Genomic DNA, 24,742 nt, shown 5'->3' on the forward strand with positions numbered 1-24,742 from the left:
CAGCCGCATACCATGTGGTGTCGCAGACCGGGAACGTGCTTCCAGGTGAGAGCCTCCGTAGCGCGTTCTTCTGGTTGCCTTCTTCGAAAACCTTCTTTGCTCCATAACTCTAGATTGCTAGCTTCTCGAGTGAGTATGCCTCCACCTTGCGGCTGATCAGCTGGCCTGTCTCTCGGGTGCTTCGCTGCACCACTTCGCCGCCCGACACAACCTTGCTCTTGGTGGGCAGTTGCTTCGTCTTGAGGCCCAACGGGAGCATTCGAGATTCCTGACCCTCCAACTTCATGGGAACTGGGTTGTTTGTGTTCCATGGTTGTCGGCCAGTGCCGCTCTTCTGAGATGCAAGGCCGAACCGGACTGCCTCGCCAACGATGCCGTTGAGGTACACGGCCTCCTCCAGACCTTCGAGAGCCGCAGTCACCTCAAGCTTGAGTGCCGTCAACAGGTCGCCTGTCTCAGACTTATCGCTTGAGATGGCATCGTTCAACAGCCATCCTCCAGCGCCGACGGCATCAATACACCGACCGAGAAGGTCCGAGATCAAAGTGATCACACCGTCCGGGGGCGGGTCGTTACCCTCGGAGTCAAAGCTGGTTGGGTCGATGTACAGCGATGTCCACGCACCTCGGACAAGTTCCACTCGTAGGGTGTAGATTAGCGACAAGATCTCCTCCGTCTTGAGCGTAGCTCGGATGGCCTTGACTGTGGTGACAGCCGGGAGCCGCCATAGCTTAGTGAAAGCCAACGTGAGTCCCCGCGAACGGCTGCTGCTATCATCTCCAAGGTAGTATTCCGTGATCGCAATGTCTCGCTCAAGATCGTCAAGGTCCATCTCGTAGTTTTCCGCCCCGTCATGTGCCTCGTCTTTCAAAAGCTTGTTGTTAGCTGGCTTCTTGGGATCAGGGATGAGGTCAAGATTGAGCATCAAAGCTCGGATAGCCAGAAGTAGCTCCAGTTCGCCAAGCTGAGTAGCTTGAAGGTAATTCAACACCAGCGTCATGGATGGGTCAGCATCAGTCAAGCTTGTCAGAAGGTCCTCGACAATGGTTTTGCTGTCGAGAGCTTCCACATCCAATTCTTCTCTGAATGCAGCCTTCAAGTTTGAGAGGGTCAGGTGCCCAGCAACAACCAAATAAGATGTGACGTTCGTGTCTGGCAGAATCAGCTGGAGCTTAGGTCGTGATTCCGGGGCTTCGGTTGTAGAGATGGAAAACGTTCGCCCGATCGCATAGAGCACCCAGCGTCGATCCACAACAGCGTATGAGTTGCCTCCCGTGTGCCACTCCCATTCAGGCAGTTCCTGGGCATCCTTCTCTTTTGCTTCGGTGCTCTCGCTCGCTGATCGAAGACCCACGCGAAATCGCTTCCGTAGGAGACCTTCCCACTCCCCAAGGTCACCCTTTGTAAGATGCGCGTCTGCAACTTCGAGCTCGTTGCGAAGCTTATTCATGTATTGCTCAGTCATCGAGCCAGGGACATATTTGGAGAAGTCTGCTGATAGCTTATCGGTCTTGGCCTTTTTCGCTGGGATTTCAGTGGCAGTTCCACGACCAATAGAGTCAATCAGAAGGCCCTGTTTGCGTCGCTTGCCGTGGCTCTTGGGGGGCTCAATCTGGATCGAGACAAGGACGTTGTCAATCAGAGCCACGGCTAGCTCCTGACTTCGTAGGTAGCTAATCAACTGGCACGACTGGGGCTTCTCATCCTCCTCAAGGACCTCGGAGAGATCGAGGGGTGCATTGGCATGGATGGATCTATACTGGTGGTTGTAGAGACTAATCGACTCGAGTGAGCATGACAGGACAAATGGTCGAGACAAACGAGCGAAGGAAACCGCGTTCTCCATATGCACCACAGACTTGAGCTTCGGAACAGGAGTGGTAAGGTCGTAGATATTGAGAGCGCCTTGTTGTAGCTGCATGAGCAGAGCTGCTTGCACATCAATTTGGTAGGTAGTTGTATCAGTGCCACGGGGCGAAGGAGTGCCGATAGGAGCGATCTCGAGAGGTGATAGCTTCTGAATGTCAGAGGTTGTTGAAGTACCTGCAGCGACAGCGAGGACAACCAAGTGACGACTCTCCTGGCTCTGGCTCAATGTCTTGGACACGAACGCAACCAGCTCCGGCTCAGAAGCAGGTGTTTTAGGGAGCGCACTGAAAATCTCAGGCTTATCCTTGAAGATCCCTTCGCTGAACTCGGCAAGCGTGCCCGAGGTAACGTAGTCCACCTCAAAGCTCTCGATCTGGGTAGCGATGGCATCCTGCAATGCTGACTTTGAGGGTGAGGTCCACTGGATCGCAAGGGTTTCGGAAGAAAGTGAGATAAATTCTCCGTTTTCGCAAACTGCAATTACATCGCCAGTACTAGAGGTCTCTGACACACTGGAAGAGCATGTCAAGTATCGAACAGCTGAAGACTTGAGAACGGGGGAGGCGGTCGTTGTGGAGGTAGTCTTGCCATCCTGGTGGACAACATCTTTAAATAGAGTGATCTTTTGGCCTCTAGAATCGCGAGTAGAGATATATGTGTATCGAGAGACGTCGTTGGATCCAGCTCGTCGGATTCTAACCGAGTAAGGAGCGCAGGTAAAAGATTCTTGAGGAGGAATAGGATAAGAAGTGATCAATCTCGAAGCCGGAACCTGTGCAAAGTCAGCAACAATCTACCCGAAATCTGGTGAGAAAGCATACATCATAGATGCTAATGGTTTCTCCATCCACACCAACAACCAGTTCTGTCCTCTTTCTCTTCTTCTGACCATCGCGCAAACCATACACCTCCCGCGCAACGATGCGGCCTTCAGTATGGTCCAAGGGTCGGGGGAGGGTCGCCAGCACAAATGGCTTGTGTATTCTATACTCGGAAGCCATGGCGACTACGGTACTACAATGGTGAATTATACCGTGGGCTGAAAGAGATACAATTCGTTGTATCGAGACTTTCGACCTACACTTTTTCCTTCGACGATCGACAGGTGAAGCTTCACAAAAAAAAAAGTTGGAGCGGGCCGAAACAAATTCCGTTGGTGGGGCGGCATCAGTGGGTCTCAAACGCCTGCCGCCAAAAATCATCCCTGACGTAGAAAAGAAGGTACGTATCTAGCGCGAATCGACGCGTTCAGTGGTTTCTACCATTTCCATTAACGCGTACCCTGGCTAAGCTCTTTATTCAACTATATCCACGGGCAACGCTTTCAGTTCATTCGCATCAAGACAAAGGCTCGCCTCGCATTGGAATCTTTGTTCTATTACTATAAGATTCTACTAAACTTTGTTTCTTTTTGCCTTCCCAAGAATCCATATTCCGGTGTTACATTCATGAAATGGTGATCTAACATTAAGCTTAAAGGTGCTTAGGACATCGAAATCTCCAGCTCGTTGCATGCTGACACCGCAACTCTCGCAGCTTTCGACGCATCAATGGGATCAGTCTTGGTCGGGAGGATGGCCCAGGAAGGCATGAGGGAACCTGAGGTGAAGAAAGTCCACCCTTTCTTTGCTAAGGGTCCTGCTCCCGACGTTGCCAACCCCCCAAACAGCGCAGAACCGTCGCCTAAAGTTTTGAGCAGCGAAACTCCTCGTGAAGACGCTGAGCCAGTTCCAGAGACTCACCCCAGTAGAAGACGTCGAAAGGCCGACGCGTCCCTCCCACATGATGCGCCTGGACCGAAGAGACCACGACGAAAACGCCAGGGCGATGCAGCTTCAAGCAACTCGAACGCGACTATTGAGCAGAGTCTTGGAATCATGCCGAAGGAGCCTGTCTCTACGAAACTGGAACCCGAACTGACCAGTATCGCATCTATAAACCCCACCGAGACCGCTTCACAATCCAATCCTTCGAGCAATGCGGATCCCAAAGTCAAGGGCAAAGTACTAAAATGGAACCCGAAGACAGGGACATTGGGTTCGCCCCCAAAGCCCAAATCGAAGAGCCCTCCATCTCGAATGGTGTGCATGAAATATGGACGTGACAATGCCAATCGAAAAGATATGGGGGACAAGATAACCCAGATCCTAGAAGGCAAGATATTGTTCCCGCCAACACCGCCCAAGAGAAAAGGAAGGAAGGCAAAAGAGGACTGCATGGCCAAAATCGAGGATATGCCAAAGACCACACACCCATTCTTTACTGGAAAGGCAAAGCAAAACACGAAAACAGAAAGCCAATCTGCTTCCAAAGGACAGCCATCTTCGGCACGACAGACTGTATTCATGTCCACGCCAATGTCTCCTAAGAAGCCTCGCAACCCATTTATCGTGAGCAAGCAACCCCCGCGGTTTGGCGTCAAGACTGGCGTAACCAGGGTGCCCGGAGCTATGCAGCCTCTGTGGCCAGCAAAGGGAATGGCTCATGTTCGTGGCTTTGATCTCGAACTTAATCCTGCCTCATTGTCGTCCGAGGAGCATATGGATAAAAAGTCCAAAGGCTCTACTGTCACAATCACCCCCGACGAGTCTGTGCTGGACAGGTTCTGCGCCAATATGGATCTTGCTGTTCTCCGAGAATCACTGCCTAGGAATCACGATAATTTTGAGCCCGCCCCCAAGGAACTACGAACCCCTAGCCGGCACTTCGAAAGTGGACGAAAACTTCAAAAACGGATCCGGTCAGAACTCAGGACCCTACGGATGGCCAGCACCGTAGATAATGACGATGCGATGATGTGCGACACGTCCGAGGTCTCTGCAAGAACAACACACCCGGCAGTCAGCCGTTTATACGAAATGCTTGAGACTAGCCTTTCTGCATACGATAGATCAACGTGTGAATCTCTGGCCTGGACGCAGAAGTACGCTCCAGCTGCAGCATCAGAGATTCTCCAGGCTGGAAAAGAGGCATTCCTACTAAGGGACTGGTTACAAACACTGAAAGTTCAGTCTGTAACTATAACAGCCGATAATACAGTAACCAAGGCAAAGTCAAAAACAAAAGCAGTACCAAAGAAGAAGAGAAAGATGGATGAGCTGGATGATTTTATCGTCAGTAGCGAAGAGGAAGCAAACGCGATGGATGAGATCTCTGAGAACGAGGACGATTGGGCACCTGCCGGCTCAGGATTGCTGAAGAAGACAGTCCTTCGAAATGGCAACTCGGCAATGGAGCAGGGAAGACTAACGAATGCTGTGGTTATCAGTGGTCCTCACGGGAGTGGCAAGTCGGCGACAGTTTACGCAATAGCAAAAGAATTGGGATTCGAAATATTCGAAATCAACTCTGCAAGTAGACGAAATGGCAAGGATATCTTGGAGAAAGTTGGCGACATGACACGGAACCACCTTGTTCAGCAACACCGCGCAGATCCCGGTTCTGGAACCATGGACGAAGATGAGACTTCTCGGGATTTGAAGTCAGGGAAGCAAGGCACAATGACTGCCTTTTTCCAGAAGTCGAGGGTCTCCAAACCACCCGCCAAGAAACCCACCGAGGAGAAATTGCCCGAAACAACAAAAGCCAGCTCGGCTAAGAGCCAGAAGCAGTCATTAATTCTGCTGGAAGAAGTTGACGTCTTATACGAGGAAGACAAGCAATTTTGGGCAACATTGATGGGAATGATGGCACAATCGAAACGGCCGTTCATCATGACCTGCAACGACGAAAGCATGGTGCCTCTCCAGAGCCTTAACCTCCATGGCATTTTCCGATTCGCACCTCCACCTATGGATCTTGCTGTCGACCTCTGTCTTCTCGCCGCAGCTAATGAAGGGCACATTCTACGACGCACAGCTGTTGAAGCCTTGTACAAGTCTAGAAATAACGACCTCAGGTCCTCGCTAACAGAACTCAACTACTGGTGCCAGATCGGGGTCGGGGATCGCAAGGGAGGATTCGACTGGTTCTGCCTGCGATGGCCCAAAGGGACCGACCTTGACGAAAACGGCGATGTAGTACGAGTACTGAGTGAGGACACTTACTGCAAGGGCATGGGCTGGATTGGCCGTGACCTGATTGCTACGTGCCCTGATCCACTGGAGTCAGAAGAGGAGGTAATGAAACAGGCATGGGATTCCTGGGCATTAGATATGGGCGAGTGGAACACTATCCTGGATTTGCCATCGTGGGCCGATGGTGTCTCTCAACAAGTATCGCAAGAAAGCCAGAGGCTTGAGGCGCTTGCAGCCTTTGATGAGTTCTGCACCTCAATGAGCGATGCAGATCTCCTGACAAGCGGCACTTTAGGGATCGGATTTCAGGAAATGATCGATCCGGAACTGCCTGGAATACCAGCCAAGATGCGAGACGATTTCATCATCGGAAGCCGTCTCCTTGAGGCAGACCCCAAGGTGGTGCAGTCCTCGCCCAGTGTCAACCTCTCCTTGTCTCTCAAATCTCTATCAAGGCAAAACCTTATGCGTGCTTCATCCACACTCAACACTCCCAAGACACTCCTCGAACCACTCACAGAGAAGCGAGCGGTTGAGTCCCTTGACCACTCATTTGAGCCTCAAACCGCGCCGCTGAGCCGCATGGACCTTGCGTATGCATTCGATCCTATTGCCATAAATGAGAGGTTGTCGGTGGCCAGTTATCTTGACCCATCAGTGTTTGACAGGACCACAAAACTCATCGTCCTAGACGTGGCGCCATGGGTACGCGGGATCGTGGAGTTTGACAACACCCTGATGCAAGAGCGGCTCAAGTTGAGTAACCTCCTAAGCGAGGGGGGCAAGCGGAAGAGGATGCGCACGACGCGCAGTGCATATTCAGCTATGGAAGGGGGCGAGAGGAGAACTACACGTCGTGAGAGGTACTTTGGAGACACCCTCAACACGGTCTTTGTGAGACATACCGCCGGCAAGGGTTGGCTGGATGCTGTGGAGAGAACAGCGCCAAGGGAGACAACAGGGAGTCTACCCAACAGTTCACCGCCGTCCTCACCAGCATCGAGCATTTGACGAGGGCAGAACCACCCTGGGTGGGTTATGCGGTATATACCGAACGCGAATTGACTTGGAGGATCATGATACATACGCATATAGGTCGGCAAGCTTGGTTTTTGGGGAGTCTCTTGCTCGGGATTGCACAGCACAGTCTCAGAATTACGCATATTATAGAACACATTTTGAAAATATATGTTTATAAACCAGTCCCATGTGTATCTGAACGCCCTATCATTGTCTCATGTAGCATAAAAGTCGTAAAAATTGTCAAATAAACACTCAACCAACCCGTTGCAGTACAATTCAATTCCATTTAACCCTCCGAATAGACGTGAATGACAGCAGAATAAATAAATAAAGGTACGAAAAGTCATCCCATTGTCAGGCTATGTCACCACTCAGGGTGCATAGGAGCAGGCTGAACGACGGTCCTCCTCCGCTCAGCATAGACTGGCTGGGCCTGAACATGGTGATCGTCAGCAGGATATGGCAATCGCTCAGCAGGCTGCCTCATCCTCTCATACTCAGGCCGTGGCATTCGCTCAAAGTTCTGAGGTCGCCTGCGATCAACCTCTTCGTAGTAGACAGCATCGCCACGACGTCGAGTTGTTCGCTCAACTACACGCTCACCATTCTCAGGTGAGCGGCGGCGACGATGGTGAGGTCGGTCTGAGCGGTGATGCTTGGATGAATGCTCCCAGTCTTCATGATCACCGTACAGAACACCCTTGGGCCAGACCTTGTGGGCTACAACAGCAGCGACACCAATACCGGCTAGGAGGCCAGCCGTAGTCTTGAAGAGCCCATGGTGATGATGGTTGTCGCTGCGCTTGGAGCGACGAGATGGTGAGCGTGAGCTTGATCGAGACGAGAGTCTTCCTCGTGATTTAGAGCGGGATGCCATGCGAGACGAAGGTCTCCCACGAGGTGCCTGTGATCGGCCACGAGAGGGCGAAGGGGTACGGCTCCTGGACAATGGCGATCGGATGGGAGACGGGCTTGGCATTCTATCATGGACAGAACTGCGACGTTCAAAGGATCCGGAGCGAGGAGAGTTCTGCATGACGGGCCAAGACTCGCTAGTGCTAGTGTCGGCAGTGATCTGTATGCGTGCGTATGTATACGTAGGCGTATATATGTAAGTATGTATGTCTCACTTGATTGAAGTTTCAAGTGTTATATAAGTCTCGGTAAGGGCACAACTCCAGCGGTAGATTTGTGCCCGATTGGGTTTTATTTGTTGTTACTTGGTGATCTGAAGCAAATTTTCTTTCTGTTGGACAAGGACCAGCGTTCTAACGTGAGAGAGTCAGAGTCAGCCCTCAGTCGCGCCAGATGGGGTTTCTGTAAGGATTGTACCTGAAGCAGGACCCACGGCTCAACAAGAAACTAACTGGAATTTGTCTTCTAAGCACTTGGAAGACTCTGGTATTTTTTACTGTGCTGTGCTTCTGGTGCTGGTGCTGGTGCTTATAAAAGACCTAACAGGGATGTCCTTGTTGAAGAGGACTAGGTAGGTTATGACGTACAAGAAGACGGAAACACGACGGGGCTATCACGATGAAAGGAATTGACAATTGCTCTTTGGCGGAATGGAGATCTCCCGAGGGAGACACTGTCGATTTATGAGTAAAATCCCCCAGACCGATAAGTTACAGGTCAGTGGCTTAGACGATATTGTCGATCTCTTTGAGGGATAAACATGCGGGGAGATATTGGTAGCTGAATGAAGGAATAAATGACTTAATACGAGAGAGTCAATCAGGTCCAGACCAAGAGTATAAGCCTCTTGAGCAATATAACACGCATGCCATGTCTCTTTTCCATCTGCCGTCCCTCAACGAGGCGAAGCAGGATTTGAGGATTTGATCCTATTAGTCCCCCCAAATACGATAGAGTCTTTCTTCACTGCATCTGCATCGTAAACACCCCCTGTTTATGCACACGACGTCACACTACAAGGGGTCACCCGATGCCGCGGATCCGACCACTCACTCAGTCACTCACCCACGCCTCTGTGACATTCATCCAGTCTTGTCATTTGCTGGCTGGTAATTGACTGGGTGATGTTTTATTCGTGAGACTGGTACTCAGCGGTAAAGTGCAGGTTCCTGATGAGTTGGCAATATCTCTCTCGTCTTACTCAAGCATATTCATGTCTTGTCAATTTGCGCTTTGGGTGAGATGTCTTTGTGAGGCTGCACTTGCAGGGCTAACATAAAACATTAACACGGGTTCCTACATAAGGCGTTCAAATGTGCCAGTGTCGCCCGGTTGCTGTGTCTCTCATATATTGTTAGATATAGAGCGTGTTCTCAACTGTGTTCAAGGCGTGGATTGCCCTGCAATATCACGACCAACTCTCACCTGAGACGAGTCGAGTAAGTGAAGCATTTAATGCATTGCTCGGTATCAGCATCGAGATCGTTATTGGAGTTGGGCAAAAGCTTCCTGGTGTGTTTCAGATATCGATATGGCCCATGTTAGTGACTCTGATTGTATCAGCATCCGCCTTATGGGCTTATAGGGCTTCTTCATACTAAACCTCTGACAGACATATCCTTGTCACCTTACGACAATCTCCTCATTCGAGAACATAAACGTTTTGACTGTCTAAACATACACGTGGTGACTTGGTTGGGACACTCGAGGTGAAGGCCCTGTGCATATCGGCCCTCAGTGAAGTAGTGATAGGGATGAGCAACACCTCAACGGCATGATACAGATATTCTATATGATTTTAATACTTATATTCTCACTATAGCGGGCTGACTTCATTCATTAGTGTTTTATATGGGGTCATCCAGTGCATCTTAGCCTTCTGCAAGCTCCACACATGTACTTGAAAGATATAACTTGTTGTGTTAAAACTTGACCATTCATATGTCTAGCCAGTAAAGTTATTTACAGTCTCTAATGCCACAAGAGTTACCAATTCAAGATACCCTTCATATAGCATGACTACAATCAGGTCTTGCGGTCTACGTTAACCAAACATTCCATCAACATGAGGACAGGGACTCATGAAACACCTGATCAAACCGGATGAAAATAATCGAAATTACGATGATCACTTCCCAAACGCACAAGAAACAGTGTACCAGTACCGGATGACTCTCCTTCCAGGTTGTGGATATGCAAAGTTCGATCCAGACCTCATACAAATCGTCTATCGACGATGAAACAATGAACAATAGCATCACTTCTCGCGGTCAAACTCAAGAAAATGCATGTTATTACACATTCTTGGATTGCCTCTATTCTACACAGTGTCACCATCTGGTGTACGTTTGTGCTGTGATGCCTACTTGGAGTGTGGGCATCAAGTGTGTTGTGGCAGTCCGTCCACAAACCATCCATCTCATCAATCTTTTTCTTTATCCTTGTGAGTATACAGCCACCAAGTGCTCCTTACGAGCTATGAACGGGCTCAGTGGATGAGCAGCCCTGAGCATTGGTGTTAACTCAGAGAAGACGTCCTCAATAAAAGGTTTGACATGGCGGTTGACTTTAAGTTTCCGTTGTCACGACAAGATTTTCCTTCGCATATACCCAAGTACACTGAATTTGTTCCTGTTTCTTTTCATTATGTTTGACTCATTCACTGTCATCATCGGCTTTCGTTGAAAAGCAGGTCAGTTCGCAGCATCCCATATCCCACTTCACCATCAGCCTGTGCCAGATGGTCTTGGATTCCAGCATGCCTCGCTTTCCATTTGCTTCCCTTGTATTGATCCAGCTCGTTTTCATTCTTCTGCTAGCAACTCAGATTCAGCCTGAGACGTTGGCGAGAGAAGGGCCGTACCGCCGATGCTACTTACTTGTCAATACCAGGCACCATATCAGCGGAAGCCATTGTGTTGAAGGTTGTGTCATTCTCAGAACCTCACGGAGCGTGTTCCAGCATGGTATATGCATACACAAACCTAACCGTCGCCAACTCAATCTCAATGTTGTTCCAGTTTGAGTTACTCTGATCACTGCCAGGGGTCAAAAGGTGTCAGTTGGCTTAAGTGGTATTAAACCCAGGGTGGATAGTCTTGCACCATCAGATTTGATATTACACCTCCATACATACATCGCCTACGGCGGGCCTGAGCATCATTCAAGTCATGAGCCATTCTGGTCGTAAATATGCTTATGTCTCAAATGTTTCTACTGACATAAGAGTATCCTGAAGTCTGACGGTGCCACTCATTGCAGCAGCGGTCAAAAGTAACGAACCCTGAATCCCAACGATGCATGATTCGCCGGGTGACCTCCAAGTGTTTCCTTCTTGATGAACGCACCCGGCCAGAAGACCTCTGCTCACCTATTTTCCGGCCGGTGCCTGTCTGGTTGCCAGGTGTTGAAGCGGGAGTCCTCCCATGAAAGCCCATGACACAAGTCGTGATATCCTGGCAAGTCACAGAACCACACAAATTCCGTGAATAGATCATTCTCTGTCTATTTTCTTTGTCTGGAGTATATAGAAGATGGTTCTTATTGATATTTCGATCTTTCCAGGCCTCAACACGCCAACATCGACCTTGAGGGTTAGGCCACTTGGCTTACTTTAGGGCATAATGCGCAGAGAAGTGCCAATTCAAAGGCAGAGAGGGCTTTGAGACGAATGCAGCAGGCAAACAGGCAACGAAACGCTATAGCACCGGTTCCAGGATCTGTGAGAGCATGGGCTTATCAAGTGGTAGCGCTGGCTACGGAGGTTCCAGTCTTGAATATGCAGTTTGCGGGAACAAACCCCAATGAAACGACTGGTAGTTTGTCCAATCGGTAAGCCTTACGGTGGGAGGCCTTGAAATGGACACATGCCAATACTGCGAGTCGTGTACTGCATACACCTCGTGCTCTTGAAACTGACACACGAGATAACAAAGGGGAAATCTGCATCCGCCGCAGCCCTGGCCACGGCCGCAACCACAGCTGAGCCCTGTTCAATGCGGTTCGGCTCAGCTCAGCCCAGCCCAGCCAGTCTCTGACCCCGCTCAAGAATTAACTGCACGAGGCTCGAGCGAATATGAGCCCCGCAAACAAAACGAAGTAAATGCTGACGCCGCGCACAGAACCACCGTGGACACGGGGGCGTGGTTCTCGACGAAAGATCAGACAGATCACTCCGATGAGCCAAAACAGAACAGTAACATACTTGAGTGGAAAACGGATAATAAACCGAGGCAAAGGCAAGACAAGCCAATGCGAGGGAGGGGAAAGAATTGGCTCGGGTCATGGTATGAGTCTCCCCGTAAGGACTAAACGCCGGATGGACGCGCCGCGCGTAAAGTGCTTGCATGGACCGATTAGAGGCCAATGGCTGCTATTGATAGGCCTCTTGCTCCCTCTCCCTCTTGTGGTTTTAGATCCTTGACGCCCTACTCGAATCAGGGCCCCTCGGATCTTGCCTTGTCCACCCCTCTATCCCCCTTGTTTGGTGTCTCTCATCTCTTTCAGAGGCAAATAACAAGCAAAATATGTTGACTGAAGCTGCCTTTAGACGCTCCTTCTCATATTGGTTGATGATGTAGGCGCACTTGTGCTTCGGCTATAAGGGAACAAAATACACAACTACCCTCCTCAATTTGTTCAGCTGCCCCCTCCTTCTTAAAAAGAACGTGAGCGTGAAAATCTTTTGTGAAATCCAGAATGGAGGGACATCATGAGGACCAAAGTTCGGTTTTGTAGTTGGCCCGTCCAGGTGGTTCAAAAAAACCCACAGATACAGGGATGTCCTATCATCGTCACCTACCCTGTGATTTCAACAGGCGTGCCAACGACATCATGAGCATTCGAACCGAGACCACCGTATATTTTGAGCCGTACAACCGTTATACCTCGTCAGCTTGTCCGGTGAATTCTACAAACGCTGTTGTGAGGCACACAACAGTGAAGAAAGTCCTGGAAAGTCGAGTCTCTTGACCAAAGTTTCAGGTCAGCCTCGATCACGGTAGGGATACCAACCAAGACAGTAGAGACGAACACCATCGTGCCCCTTCTGCGATGATGATGCCACCCTCTGGCTAGGTAGTACCGAAACTCAACGTCGACACAGGGGGTTATCAGCCATACATACTATGTATAGGTGCCTAATTGTCGAAAGGCACGCAACAACTCCTACGAAACGGTCACGGAGTGCCATCGACGAATTGAGGCTGAGCTCTCGCCCAAACTATGATATGTCGTGGCATGGCCTGGACTGCTCTGAAAGTCCAATAATGGGCAACTTGGAGTGAAGATCACCGTCGGGCTTCACATTACGCCACGACCAAAGTGATGTTGCCGGCTTACCCTTTGTTCCAGAGATATCAATTGATCATCACCCGAGGGCTGAGAGGAACAACGCCAAGATGGTGAGGAGAAAGCATGTGTCCCAGCCGAGCAAGAGTCATGTTGAACCAATAAGAGGTCAAAGTTAATCAATAGCGAAGCAGGGGAAGGCAGACCCCTGGCAACCTCATCTCTACAAAAGCCCTCGTCGAAGTTGTACGTAGACTGGACTGCAGGTCGTACATGTACAGTAGGGGCAGCAATTAGTGATGGGGGATGTAAGCGTGGGATTTCAACCGGGTCTGGGCATCCCTGCATCATAAATTCCTCACGCTTGAATCAAATAATTTGAACTGTACATGTTGAGGGGCGTGGAGTGATAAGGAGAACGTCGCGACAACAGGCTTTGAGCAACCAAGTGAGTGGCTTGCTAATGAAGGCAAATCTGTAATAAGTTAGTGGATACGATTTTTCTCTCCACGCCGAACGCAAAAGTTGCACTGCGGAGCATGATGCTAGAGTGACCTTTGCTCATGGCGAACCAGGGCCAACTGAGACCTTGTCATTGTGGATTGTGAGCCACCTGATTCATGAAGAGCTGTAGAGCATCATCTTTCGTCAGAACGTTGACTTTACAGTTCCATGTAGGGGAGGTGTCGGGAACCTTCAGCCCCGCCTTGTCTGTTGATTCAAGGCAAGTACTCTATATCTGGACCAGTATTTGCCGAGCCGACTTCAAGGTTGCGCTGTAGGATGTGCTCTTGCACACATTGCTGTTGCAATTTTTCTCAAGGCGCTTCGATCTGTTAACCGTCTCATTATCATCATCATCTATCAATATAATGGATCATCGCCGATGTGGTAGGTTATGATAAAGATGGCGGGACCAGACCAGCCAGACTACCAGGCCACAAGCGTCTAGCTGATCACTCTCATTTGAGGCCGGGTGGTTGGTTGTGGTGGTAGGCGGGAATTAAGCACATATCACCAAGCCTACGGTGCGCATGAAGCTGTATTCTTGAAGTTAGAGAGACACCGAGCCAATAAGAGCCCCGTGTGAGACTGACACTACCAGCCAGACACGATGAAACGACCCGTCTTTGCGTGATCTCGAAGAATTCGATGACAAGGCACTGGCGAGGTACGATGCTGGTGTATATCAACGTTGCCTATTCAATCTTGGCCTCGTTTGCATTCACGGATCACCGACCGCTACGTGTGTGACCTGTGGGTGTTATCAATTATCGGGGGCCGACAAGTTGGAATGCCGTATTCGCGACCATGGTGTGATTCAATGATATAGACGTGTGGACGCATGCCCGGGGCGAATTCCGTAGCCGTAGTCGGACGGATTCATATGCCTAAACAAGTGCTGCGGTTTGAGGCATCTTGTCTCTGAAAATCCTTGGGTTAGGGGTGTCACACAGCGTTGCCATTCATTTCGAATTTGCAGGGATAGGCAAGCTTTTCGATAATGGAAGTGCCAAGATGGCGCCTGAGCCGGCGCTGTCGAGCTAGGGATTCGTAGTTTCAAAAGATGTCAGTCTTGGTTGGCGCTGGACTATGAATATCAACAGGCAAGGAGGCTGTTGGAAGCTCTCAGAGTCAGCCAACAGTGAATGATGATCGGCTATGATTGGGTGGCAGATGTGTAAGTGTGATTATTTGGCACAGCCCTTTGTCTCCTGTCTCGGAGCATAATCCTCTGTGTTGTTTAGATCACTTATGCAACTCAGTGGAAGGGCCGCACGGCAAGCCTTGAATGCACATATCGGTTGCCTCGTCGAGTGTACCGTTAATGATGGCGGAGCACCTGAGCCTTTGGCGTATATTAAAATGTGCCTGTCTCCGAAAGATGCTGGGCGTGCTCATCAACTCAAGTTTGGTTGCGTTTGGGTAAAGGACCATGCACTCTTCAACCCCACCCCTCCAACACCAGGAGCAAGACTGGAACCGAACATATGTCATCAGGGCCTCTGTTCAACAATGCAGTGTTGAGGGCGGGTGCAGCGGAGAATGCAGCAGCAGCTCAGCCAAAAGTGGCATAATGTCGACACCGGGGAGCGAGAGCCGCAGTTGTGTTTTCAGTCAGGCAGAGTCAAGTAATATCACAATGCAGAGTAACAAAGTGAATTGGACCAAACCCAAGTCAGTCCATGACTCCACTGTATCTGCGATTGTTGGTTGCCAGTGTGTCTGCGTTTCCTGTGTTTGCCACAGACGCTGCAAGCTCTCCAAATGTCGATATGGTCAGAGCGCCTGATTGGTTTCTATCTTCAAAATCAATTCAAGCCTGAAAGTATTTATTGTGGCTCAGTGATATAGGGATGTATATGTGTGTACGGATGACGATTGAATCGGTTCTTCGCATCGTGGCTGCTGATGCAAGTACACACATCACATGGCGGGCTGAGAGAAGATGAGACCGGCACTAGGTACTAATCGTCTCCAACACCATTTGTAATGCCTCCAGTACAGACAGACCCATGGGTGGGCATGAGATGGTCATGGTGGGTCGTTTTTGACAGTGTTGAGGGGATGAGAATGGCGGCTGACTGGTGCACAAGTGACAAGCGACAGGACTTCTCAGTCGTCAAGAAACAGCTGCTGGCTACAGCCCGTACTAAGGTAGAGGTACCTAGGGATCCAATGGTGATGAGGTTACTCCGTAGAAGGAAGCCAATGACACATGTGGGAAAGCGCCGGTGTCTTGGTTTTCGATGCCTCCTTCCCTGCCAAGGGGTGCGTTGATCAGAACCTGAAGAGTCGAGGTACAGTAGATAGCTTATAATGGTGGAATTACAACTGAGGATTTGGGCGAACTCCGGGGTTTTTCTTTTTCTTAACAATTTAGAAGAGTATTTGGCAGAGTAATATTAATTGTTAGCTTTTCCCGATATATGAAAGTAAATTTGTTGATGATGACTGTAATGTAATGCAAATGGTCCCGGCTTATTCTTCAAGCCCGAGGGCCGTCAAGTATTACAATTGCAGATGCTCTAGCCAATCATAGCACTGCCAGGTTGAAAGAAGTACCGTTCCTCCCACTTGCCTTTTTCAGGGAAGGCAGTAATCAAGTCTGCTTTCCTTCCTCATCCATCGGCCATCCATAAAGTGAATGCCGATCCTGAGGTATCTTATCTTACCATGCTTAGCAGTGTTGACGCATGCTGAAAAGCCCAATACCAAAACGAGAGACACATCGCAGGCGTCGTTCCTTCTTGCACCGAGTGCTAAAAATGTTGATGCTGCCTCATTCTTGGGGTGCATTGTGTATCAAATTCTGTTACAACCTTCAGAAGTGATCGACCAAAAATTTCTCAATCGATATCCATTCTTACTCCCTTCTCTGATAGTTGCTTGGCTTGGTGGTCCCATATCTTCTTTCCCCTAGGAAGTTTAAAGACAATGGGGCAATTGCTACTGCATAAGGAGTACGAGTACCATCTAGACCCTGGGTACTAAGGTACCTACCTAGCTAAGTATGTGCCTGCCTGTCTCCTGCTGACAGAAGATGTACAAACTTGGTAATGGAAGGTATTTGTTCCATGCTCGAATTCATCGTCCGCCAACGAAATTATCTTACATCTTGGCTTGCAAGTCTGACATACATACATCCGCTTGGTTGTCTGCTGTCACTGTCTCCTGATATATGTATCCATTACATGTATTGATTCACTCCTTCAAACATCCAACCAATCATGCCTGTGCCAAAGTCCCTGCTGCTCCTTTGCGCCAAAGTGAGAAAAATGGAAAGCAAGGGTAATCTCCAAGGTTAGCTTCCTTGTCGTAAGTGACTCACTACGGTTGGCTGGCTTCTGTACCGTACTGATTCGTTCATTTTCTAGATTGATTATCCGCATGCACTCGAGTGGTCATCACAGCACCCACTTCACCATCCTCTGCGCGAGCTTTGCGCCTACGTACATACGAGAAAAGTAGGCTGCGGCGGCATGGTTTTGCTCTTCATACGAGGCGACCGCAGGCATTGCGTCGGGATACAACCAACTTTTTGTACCGAACCCACATGCCTACGTACTCGATTTCGCCAGCTATCGCTGATCAGGTAAGCTTGCCTTGCTACAAATGATTTATGCGTTACAGGTTTGTATGCGCTGCCCATCTTGTCCGAGCTGTCGGAGATAGCGTCTCGAGCTTTCGGCTACTAAGAAAAAAGTAAAGAGAGACGAGACAAGTCACTCGTTCCCTTGCCACTGTGGCTCTCATTGGCGAAGTGTGCAAGGGAACTTCCTCTGCTGCGCCTAAGTGGCCTGGACTTGCACATACTTGTATTCACAACTGAGAATGACCCGAACCTGAGGTCGAGAATACGATGATGAACGCCATGATAGTGTTGACGAATGACCTGCATGATGATCTATTGTCAGCCTGGTCGATGTCATATCAAAAGATTCCTCTGAAATCATCAATAGATTTTGCATGCTTTTGACTGGCAACATCATAAGACAACATTACAAGAGTCTTGGCCACAACATAAGCAGAAAAATCCTCGGCTCTGTCACGAATTACACAACAAGGCTACTCACGTCCATATGCATGTCCCCGGCACGCAGCAATCACTGTACGAAATTAGACACGCCAATTTTGATTCTCGCAGCCCGCTACCAAGCTTTGTCCATCTCTTTGGCGCATGTTGGGCACGCCAGTTGTTTTTGGTCAAGCAAGGTTGCAGCCAAGGGAATGCAGTGACAGGCTTGTGCACAATTGACTTACTTCCTAACGGCAATAAGCCTCCTGCACCACAGGGTCTGGACGACGACTTTTTTTTGTACATACTGCATTTAGATCTCGGCGAACCCAGGCGCCCTTCAGTGCAAAGGTCGATCTAAGAACAGACAGACGTATGCCTGCAACAAGTTAACAAGGGCTTTGTCAGAAGGCATCCAAACCGACTCTGGACCATGTGTCGATTGTTAGTGTTACAAGTTAACTCAACTGCTTGGCGCGCGGACGTGCCGGTATTGTCTTGGGCTGGCTGGCACAGCTCGAGGTTTGCGAGATGCAGATTCGGTGCCGTCAACAATTAACTGGTCACTTCTGGGTTGCCCCGGTTGAGTTTTGGATCATCATCCCTAGTCTCTCTTTGTTGGAAGTGTGATGACGGGCTGGGCTCCGTTCATGGCGCTGTCCACTGTGTCCAGCACCTCAGGGCGAGGGGGAAATGCCCGCAACGGCAGGGGTTCCCACCGTTCAATGCCAGGTTATCGGATGGGGCCAGACGGTGGCTTCTAACTACCTGCTCCTACGTACCTCATTCAATGGTGATAAAACGGATTCAATATCCTTGTTCCACTTAGAAAGAATTTGAGTCCAGCACTGTAGAAAACGACTCGGCGCCATACCAAGGATCCGGGAGACCTAATATGCCTGCCGAAGGGACGCTGGCTCAGCAGGCCCACCAACTGCGTCCGTATGCAAGACAGAGTATTACGAACGCTACACCACCAAAGAACGAGTACAGCCGTAATCCCAATATGCTCATTGCAGTGTCTCAGAAAGTCATGAGGACTCAGGGATGAAGCAAAGACTCATATCTAAAGCACAGTGCTCGCGCTCGCATGCTGAGTGACAAAGACGCTGAAAATTACTTTAGCCGTTAATAGTTCGACGAGCGGCACAGATTTGCGGCGCCTCTCAGCGAATGGGTGTTGATCCCATTTGGAAGGGAATGGGCTTGTCCCTTGTTGTGGGGGTACATGACAGCTATGTTTGATTCCTTGCTTTGCTATTGCCCTGGGGCTTGAAAGCTGGGACCATTTTCGTTCCTTTCTCAGCCATGCCGTGCTGGAAGTTCTGGTGCGTTTATTCTCCTGAACCATGACTGATCTTGTCTAGCAATCTAACGATGGTTGCCGCCTCAATATATTAAAAACACGTCTAGCCGACCCCAAACCAACCAAAGCCAAAGGTCATCACTGCACAAGCTGCACAGCATAACACAACACAACAGTGAATGAGAACGGAGCGGTATCATCAATGAATGGGGTAGGGAACCTGGTGATTATTTACACGCGGCCTACACTCACGCATTCGCGTTCCTGAAAAGGTCAAGCAGGGAATAATAGTGGAGTAAGCGCCGTGGCATGGCTCATGGCTCCTCGTTCAAGCTCATGATTGCCGGACAACTCATGAGGCAAGTAGCATTTCAAAGATGGAGTTGCACCACTGTTGCGGGTTGTGTAAGTACAAATAAGTGAAGGTTCCGACACACCATCTGTTTGGATGGCTGAGGACTTGTCGGACAAGCGAGCATGCGACACAATGAAGAGTTAAGAGGGAAATACACAACACAAATTATTACAGTACAGAGAACAACAGCACTGTAACTTACTATGTACTGTGCCCGCACAGGGCCGATAAATGATAGGCTTTGTACTAGTCCTAAACCGACGTGTGCCCAATGAACTGTCATTGGGATTCGGAAGACACTCCACAATAGTTGTGTTTGTCGAAACCTCCATCTTTACATATCAAGGATCTCGCATACGATACAAGCCCCAGGCTTCATGGGATGGGCGGAGAGGGATCCAACATGTGCATAAAGGTGTACAGGTCAATCTCACAAGGCTTTCAGGAACGACGCACTCATCTGTCGCCCTTTTTTTTTTTTAATCCCTCCTGGCTGAGCAGGTTTCGTTACGAGTCACACTCTCGTCCTCACATTCACATTCAGTCCCCATCTCAATATCAAAACCAATACCGCAAGTATCCCTTGAGCAAGGTCCCGCCGCCGCTTACAAGGCCCCCGTAAGGCCCGCCCACAGCTTCGAGCACGGCACCGACCGGGCGACCCCTAGGGCGTTCCAGGGGCGACTTCGAACGAATTTGATGCTCCATTAACAATTGAGCTGGGGGCTTAGAATGCAGTTGATGAATGGTAGGTTCCAGCACCCAGGACTCCGCTGTCTAGCGGGCTTGGATCCAATAGAGCTTGGAGAGGAGTGGAGGAAACTTGAGAGTTTTAGCGGCGAGCGAGGGGCGTGTGGGTTTTAGGCCATGGGCGTGTGATAGCCGTAATAATGGATAGGAGCTAACACAAGGCAAAGCACCTCACCTCACCCACGGAAACCGGGGTTGTCGCTGGGTGCGGTGTCAGCTGGAGAGCGCCACGATGGCCCTGGTCTAGTCCGTAATAGCAGGTCTAGTAGAGGCTCGCGACATGGTCGACACAGGATTGTCATGTCGGTGGTACCGGGCTTTGTATGGGTTTGTCTGAGAACTAACAAGTATAGCCATACATGCCCGGCTAGTACCACAGGACACGGAGCGCAACCTGGCCTAGAGACGGCCGGGCGGGTGTGCGTGTGCAATGTCTTGTCTGAGTCTGAGGTCTGAGAATATGAATGAGTAAGTGAGTGAGTGAGTGAATGAAATAGTGTGAATGACGGAAAGAGTACATACATACATGCAAATGTACATACACTCACTCTCGGCCAACGGAACAGTAGCCCATGACCCCATTGAGTCTGAGTCTGAGTCTGAGTCTGAGTCTGATCCAGGGCTTCGCTTTCAAGGATGGTACTTCTGAACCTTAGTCGGTTCAGTGGTGAGATCAAGTACTTTTAATGGGGCTATCATCCATCAGTGGGAGAGCAAGGGGCTCCACTTCACTGGGACTGCCTGGGCTGGCTGGGTTTGGGTAGGTAGGTTTGAACTGGGGACGGACACCCCTACTTTCTACTCCCTACGCTAGGTAAAGTAGGTACTGTACGCTAAGTGCGCTATACTACACTGGGCTGTGTCTAAGAGAGAGAACCACACTTGCTTGACGAACAACGAGACTACCAAGTCTAATCCAAGTGAATGGAAGTCAACTACCTTACAGGACTGTCTGTACATACACGCACACAACCACCAGCCATGGACTGACTGAGCCCATTCCGTTGTTGCTTCTTTTTCCTGTTTACTTTTCCTTTTCCTGTTCCTTTTCCTATTTCCTCTCTTCTATTCCTTCTTAGCTACCTACCTATCCAAACTTCCTCACCTATGAGTCCTCCTCCAAGACCACACTCAACCTCAACCTCCATCTCCATTCCAAAGCGAATAACAGCTCTCCAACCGCAGCGAGCTTATACTAGCTATCCCCCTAGTAGCTTTGTCCTCGCTGTCCGATCTCACAAACGAACAATCACTCTGCCATCCAGGAAACGAACGATCTCCGCCGAATTTCTTTGCTTTGAGCCGGTCTACTGCGAGTACACTGCCAGCCTGTGACAGTCGAATATGGCACTGGCCCTCTGTCTATAGGTAAACCACATTATTCTCGGCACACATTCGCCGATTTTATCTCCTGGCTCCAGATATCAAACGAATGAAAGCTTCTGCGGGTCAAAGTCAATTGTTCTTTTGCTGGCACAATAGGTCAACACGCAGTGACGCAGTGGGGGCTGACTTTGAGAGAGTGTGAAGCTTTCACGAAATACCCAACCCCGAATTAACCTCGAATCTGGCGATTGCGCCTATTGCCTCGCCCAACAACAAGAAGGCGAAACGTGCAGGCCTCCATGTCGGCTGGTACATTGCTTGGGATCTTGAACTTTCCTCCTTCACCTCCACACGGCTCAGTCAGCCGGGAACCTAGCTTTCTTTCAAGCATACAACTGCCAAAGCTGCATTCTCGATTCGACAACATTCCGTTATCGCGAAACGGGCTTAGGACTCCCCCGACTGACGAAATGAGCACTGTCTTTCAGCCCCAGCTGGCTTCGTGGGAGAATCATGCTATTCACAACTATCCTGCTGCGGTGCCTCAGGCTGCTCGACCTACAGCTCCTGTAACCGATGCGAGAGCATCTCAATACTACAGATATCCCACGCAGCAACAACAATCGCAACCGCAACCACAAACCACATATAACCATTGCTACCAGCATGAGCTATCGACGCAACCTGCACAGCCTCAGCTTAATTTACATGCGACTTCCCAAGTCTCTCAGCACCGAAATGGGTCAATCTCAGCAGAGTCACAAGCCCTGGGACAGACCATCAGGCCCTCAACGCCTGCATCGACTGCATCAGGGAGCAAGGACGAGTCCGAGTCGCTTGTCTATCATAGCCTGCAAATCCCCAAGTGTATCAGCCCTTCAGGTGGAAACCTCGCCGATTTCGCTGCTCAGGTATGCGATCTCAAACACATGTGGAATTCACAAAATGCTAATAGGAATAGATGACTTGCCTGTTCTGGTTCGAATCGATTGAGGAACTCAAGCAGGCCGAATCGATTCGTGTCAGAGGCCCCAATGCCCTCATTCCTCGGTTACCGTCTCTCGCCAAACCCCACGATCAATTTCGGAAGTGGGTGTACGGCGTTTTGTCGACGACACAGGTGACCCAAAATGTAATCCTATTGGCATTGTTGTTCATCTACCGGTTGAAGATGTCAACTCCTCAAATCAAGGGTCGCGCCGGCAGTGAATATCGATTGTTGACTGTGGCCCTCATGCTCGGGAACAAATGTAAGTGATGAGTTGAACAAGGGTGTCAGACATCAACTGACCTTGCCACAGTCTTGGATGATAACACCTACACGAACAAGACCTGGGCCGAAGTGTCAAGCTTTCATGTGCAGGAGATCCATGTCATGGAGGTGGAGTTCCTGAGCAACATGCGATACAACTTGGTTGCTACAAAGGAACAGTGGGAGGGCTGGTTAGACAAGCTTTCCTGCTTCAACGAGTACTACGAGCGAGCTGTGCGATTACCAGCATCCCCGATTCATATTCCTTCGCCAACAAACAAGTCTCATCACTCGCCTGTTGCTTCACCGACGGGTATGATGCAGCCCGCCGCCAGCCTCCCTACTCCGGCTGTTACAACGACCAACTATTCACCTACCTCGAGTCATTCCCAGAACTGGTCTGCATACCACTCGAACACTGTCTCTCCATTGGCTACCAAGCCTAATCTGCAGTTCCCTGTCTCGCGGAAGCGAAGTCCCGAGGAAGAGATCATGGAACACCCCGCGAAGCGACTTGCTCCTCCTGGACGAGCTCCAGCTGCCGCGATGGTCCAGGCCGTCAACTCACGACCTAATGGAATCGTTGAGCCGGCGAGGCTACCTGTGCCCCATCTCACTGTCATGACCGGACAGCTCCAGATGCAGCCTCAGACCCAGCCTTCACTGACGCCCTTCAATAGCGGCAATGTCAATATCAACGGATATCCTCAACCTACGCAGCAGGTTGCCCAGCCTGTTCACGTCTCGCTTCCTCCATTGCAGACCGGTCTGCGTGCTATGTCAACAGTCTACCCATCAGGCCCCGCCGCTATGGTGCAGAAGCAATCGCTTCCCACAACAACGGGTGTCACCATGGCGCAAGCTGGCTTCCCTACTCAGGCACCTGTTAACTATGGTACACCAAATAAGCAGCACAGTCCTGGACGTCTGGGCCCCTTCAACTCATCGCCTCTAGCTGAGGCATACGGCCAAGCATCGGCTGTACACACTCCTATGGTGCACACTCCCATTTCTAACTCGCCGAGTGTCTTCCTGCAACAGCGACCTAGCCCGTACAAACCTGTGCGCCATGTTAACACGCTCTTGTGTCCCCCACCTTCGGCCTCACTTGAGCAATATCATCTCGCTGTACCTGTTCCCCCGACACAGATGCACTATCAGCCACTGGGACGACGAAACGACCTGCGAACTGGTATTGTCCCAGAATTTATGGTCTATAACCGCAGTCACCCCCAGAACCTCCCCCCTCACGGACTCGCTCAGGGACACTACCCGTCTTAGGGATGCCAGGGTTACCCTGCGATCGTTCATGAATCTTACCGCACAACACAGCGTAAGCCTCGGCTCTGAGGCCATTTCAACTCGGCATCTGAAGTATGTTTCGCATTTTTTTCCACGGATCATTGCATCCCTGTTTTTATGAAGTTAGATTTTTGGGGTCGGATTTGCATCACAGCATCGCATGGCATAGGCGTTTGGAAGGAAAGAAATAGGCCAGGGTTCAACAGCCTTCCGGATAGGACTACATAAGGAAACGGATCAGGACACCAGGGCTGTCGGTCGCATTTGGCTTGGAGTTTGGCTTTTTTTTTTCCCAGTGATGGAAGCTGCGAGGCCATATAGGTTGGCATTGAAGCATGTTTCACGATGTATTGGCCTCTTAACCGAAAGCTCATCATATCGCAGCGTTCATCCAGCATCGGGTTTATCTGCATGACGTCGGCGTCAACATCGCCTGTATATAGACGGACGCGCAGGACGTCAGTTATGACTCTTAGAATAGATCACAATCAACAGAGGGTTCTGCCAAAAGCGCCAACCCCATGCTTATACGGTGGCATTGTGGTTAGACAACATGTGCGCTTAAAAGTTCCATGGACTCGACGGTGACCTGAGTGTGTTTTTACTCGCTGGCACTTATGCAATAACTTGAAGCTTCTATTATGGTATACAACTTACACTCCAACTTTTCTGTGGTTTGAGCACTTGTCATTGGATTATACAAAAAGCCACTCTCTGATGATTTAATCTCGTCCCTGCATCTGACTACACCGTATAACCTAATTATGCCGCCATAGATTTGTTAAATGGAGGCCAAAATATGGCATAGGGTTTGCTCTAG

The 24,742-nt window shown here is 49.9% G+C and overlaps 7 protein-coding genes across 7 annotated transcripts; 3 read left to right on the forward strand and 4 right to left on the reverse strand.

Annotated features, from left to right (window-relative positions):
• Window positions 1–109: 109 nt before the first annotated feature.
• FPRO_08250 (uncharacterized protein) lies at window positions 110–2,870 on the reverse strand (the record flags this gene model as incomplete). Its single annotated transcript, XM_031221897.1, has 2 exons — window positions 110–2,641; window positions 2,691–2,870. The coding sequence occupies 2 exons, from the start codon at window positions 2,868–2,870 to the stop codon at window positions 110–112; spliced, it is 2,712 nt and encodes a 903-aa protein (XP_031087410.1).
• Window positions 2,871–3,419: 549 nt separating this feature from the next.
• FPRO_08251 (uncharacterized protein) lies at window positions 3,420–6,896 on the forward strand (the record flags this gene model as incomplete). The annotated part of the gene is made up of 1 exon (XM_031221898.1): window positions 3,420–6,896. One exon carries the CDS (start codon window positions 3,420–3,422, stop codon window positions 6,894–6,896), a length of 3,477 nt encoding a protein of 1,158 aa, XP_031087411.1.
• Window positions 6,897–7,272: 376 nt separating this feature from the next.
• On the reverse strand, window positions 7,273–7,944 carry FPRO_08252 (uncharacterized protein; the record flags this gene model as incomplete). The annotated part of the gene is made up of 1 exon (XM_031221899.1): window positions 7,273–7,944. One exon carries the CDS (start codon window positions 7,942–7,944, stop codon window positions 7,273–7,275), a length of 672 nt encoding a protein of 223 aa, XP_031087412.1.
• An 8,197-nt stretch (window positions 7,945–16,141) lies between these two features.
• Window positions 16,142–16,412, reverse strand: FPRO_08253 (uncharacterized protein; the record flags this gene model as incomplete). The annotated part of the gene is made up of 2 exons (XM_031221900.1): window positions 16,142–16,194; window positions 16,289–16,412. 2 exons carry the CDS (start codon window positions 16,410–16,412, stop codon window positions 16,142–16,144), a joined length of 177 nt encoding a protein of 58 aa, XP_031087413.1.
• Window positions 16,413–16,843: 431 nt separating this feature from the next.
• FPRO_08254 (uncharacterized protein) lies at window positions 16,844–17,322 on the forward strand (the record flags this gene model as incomplete). The annotated part of the gene is made up of 3 exons (XM_031221901.1): window positions 16,844–16,882; window positions 17,195–17,208; window positions 17,247–17,322. The coding sequence occupies 3 exons, from the start codon at window positions 16,844–16,846 to the stop codon at window positions 17,320–17,322; spliced, it is 129 nt and encodes a 42-aa protein (XP_031087414.1).
• A 1,888-nt stretch (window positions 17,323–19,210) lies between these two features.
• FPRO_08255 (uncharacterized protein) lies at window positions 19,211–19,575 on the reverse strand (the record flags this gene model as incomplete). Its single annotated transcript, XM_031221902.1, has 2 exons — window positions 19,211–19,396; window positions 19,495–19,575. The coding sequence occupies 2 exons, from the start codon at window positions 19,573–19,575 to the stop codon at window positions 19,211–19,213; spliced, it is 267 nt and encodes an 88-aa protein (XP_031087415.1).
• Window positions 19,576–21,667: 2,092 nt separating this feature from the next.
• FPRO_08256 (uncharacterized protein) lies at window positions 21,668–23,901 on the forward strand (the record flags this gene model as incomplete). Its single annotated transcript, XM_031221905.1, has 3 exons — window positions 21,668–22,279; window positions 22,330–22,618; window positions 22,670–23,901. 3 exons carry the CDS (start codon window positions 21,668–21,670, stop codon window positions 23,899–23,901), a joined length of 2,133 nt encoding a protein of 710 aa, XP_031087416.1.
• Window positions 23,902–24,742: the final 841 nt, after the last annotated feature.

This window comes from Fusarium proliferatum (assembly GCF_900067095.1).
Source record: "Fusarium proliferatum ET1 genome assembly, contig: FPRO_scaffold011, whole genome shotgun sequence".
Taxonomy (NCBI): domain Eukaryota; kingdom Fungi; phylum Ascomycota; class Sordariomycetes; order Hypocreales; family Nectriaceae; genus Fusarium; species Fusarium proliferatum.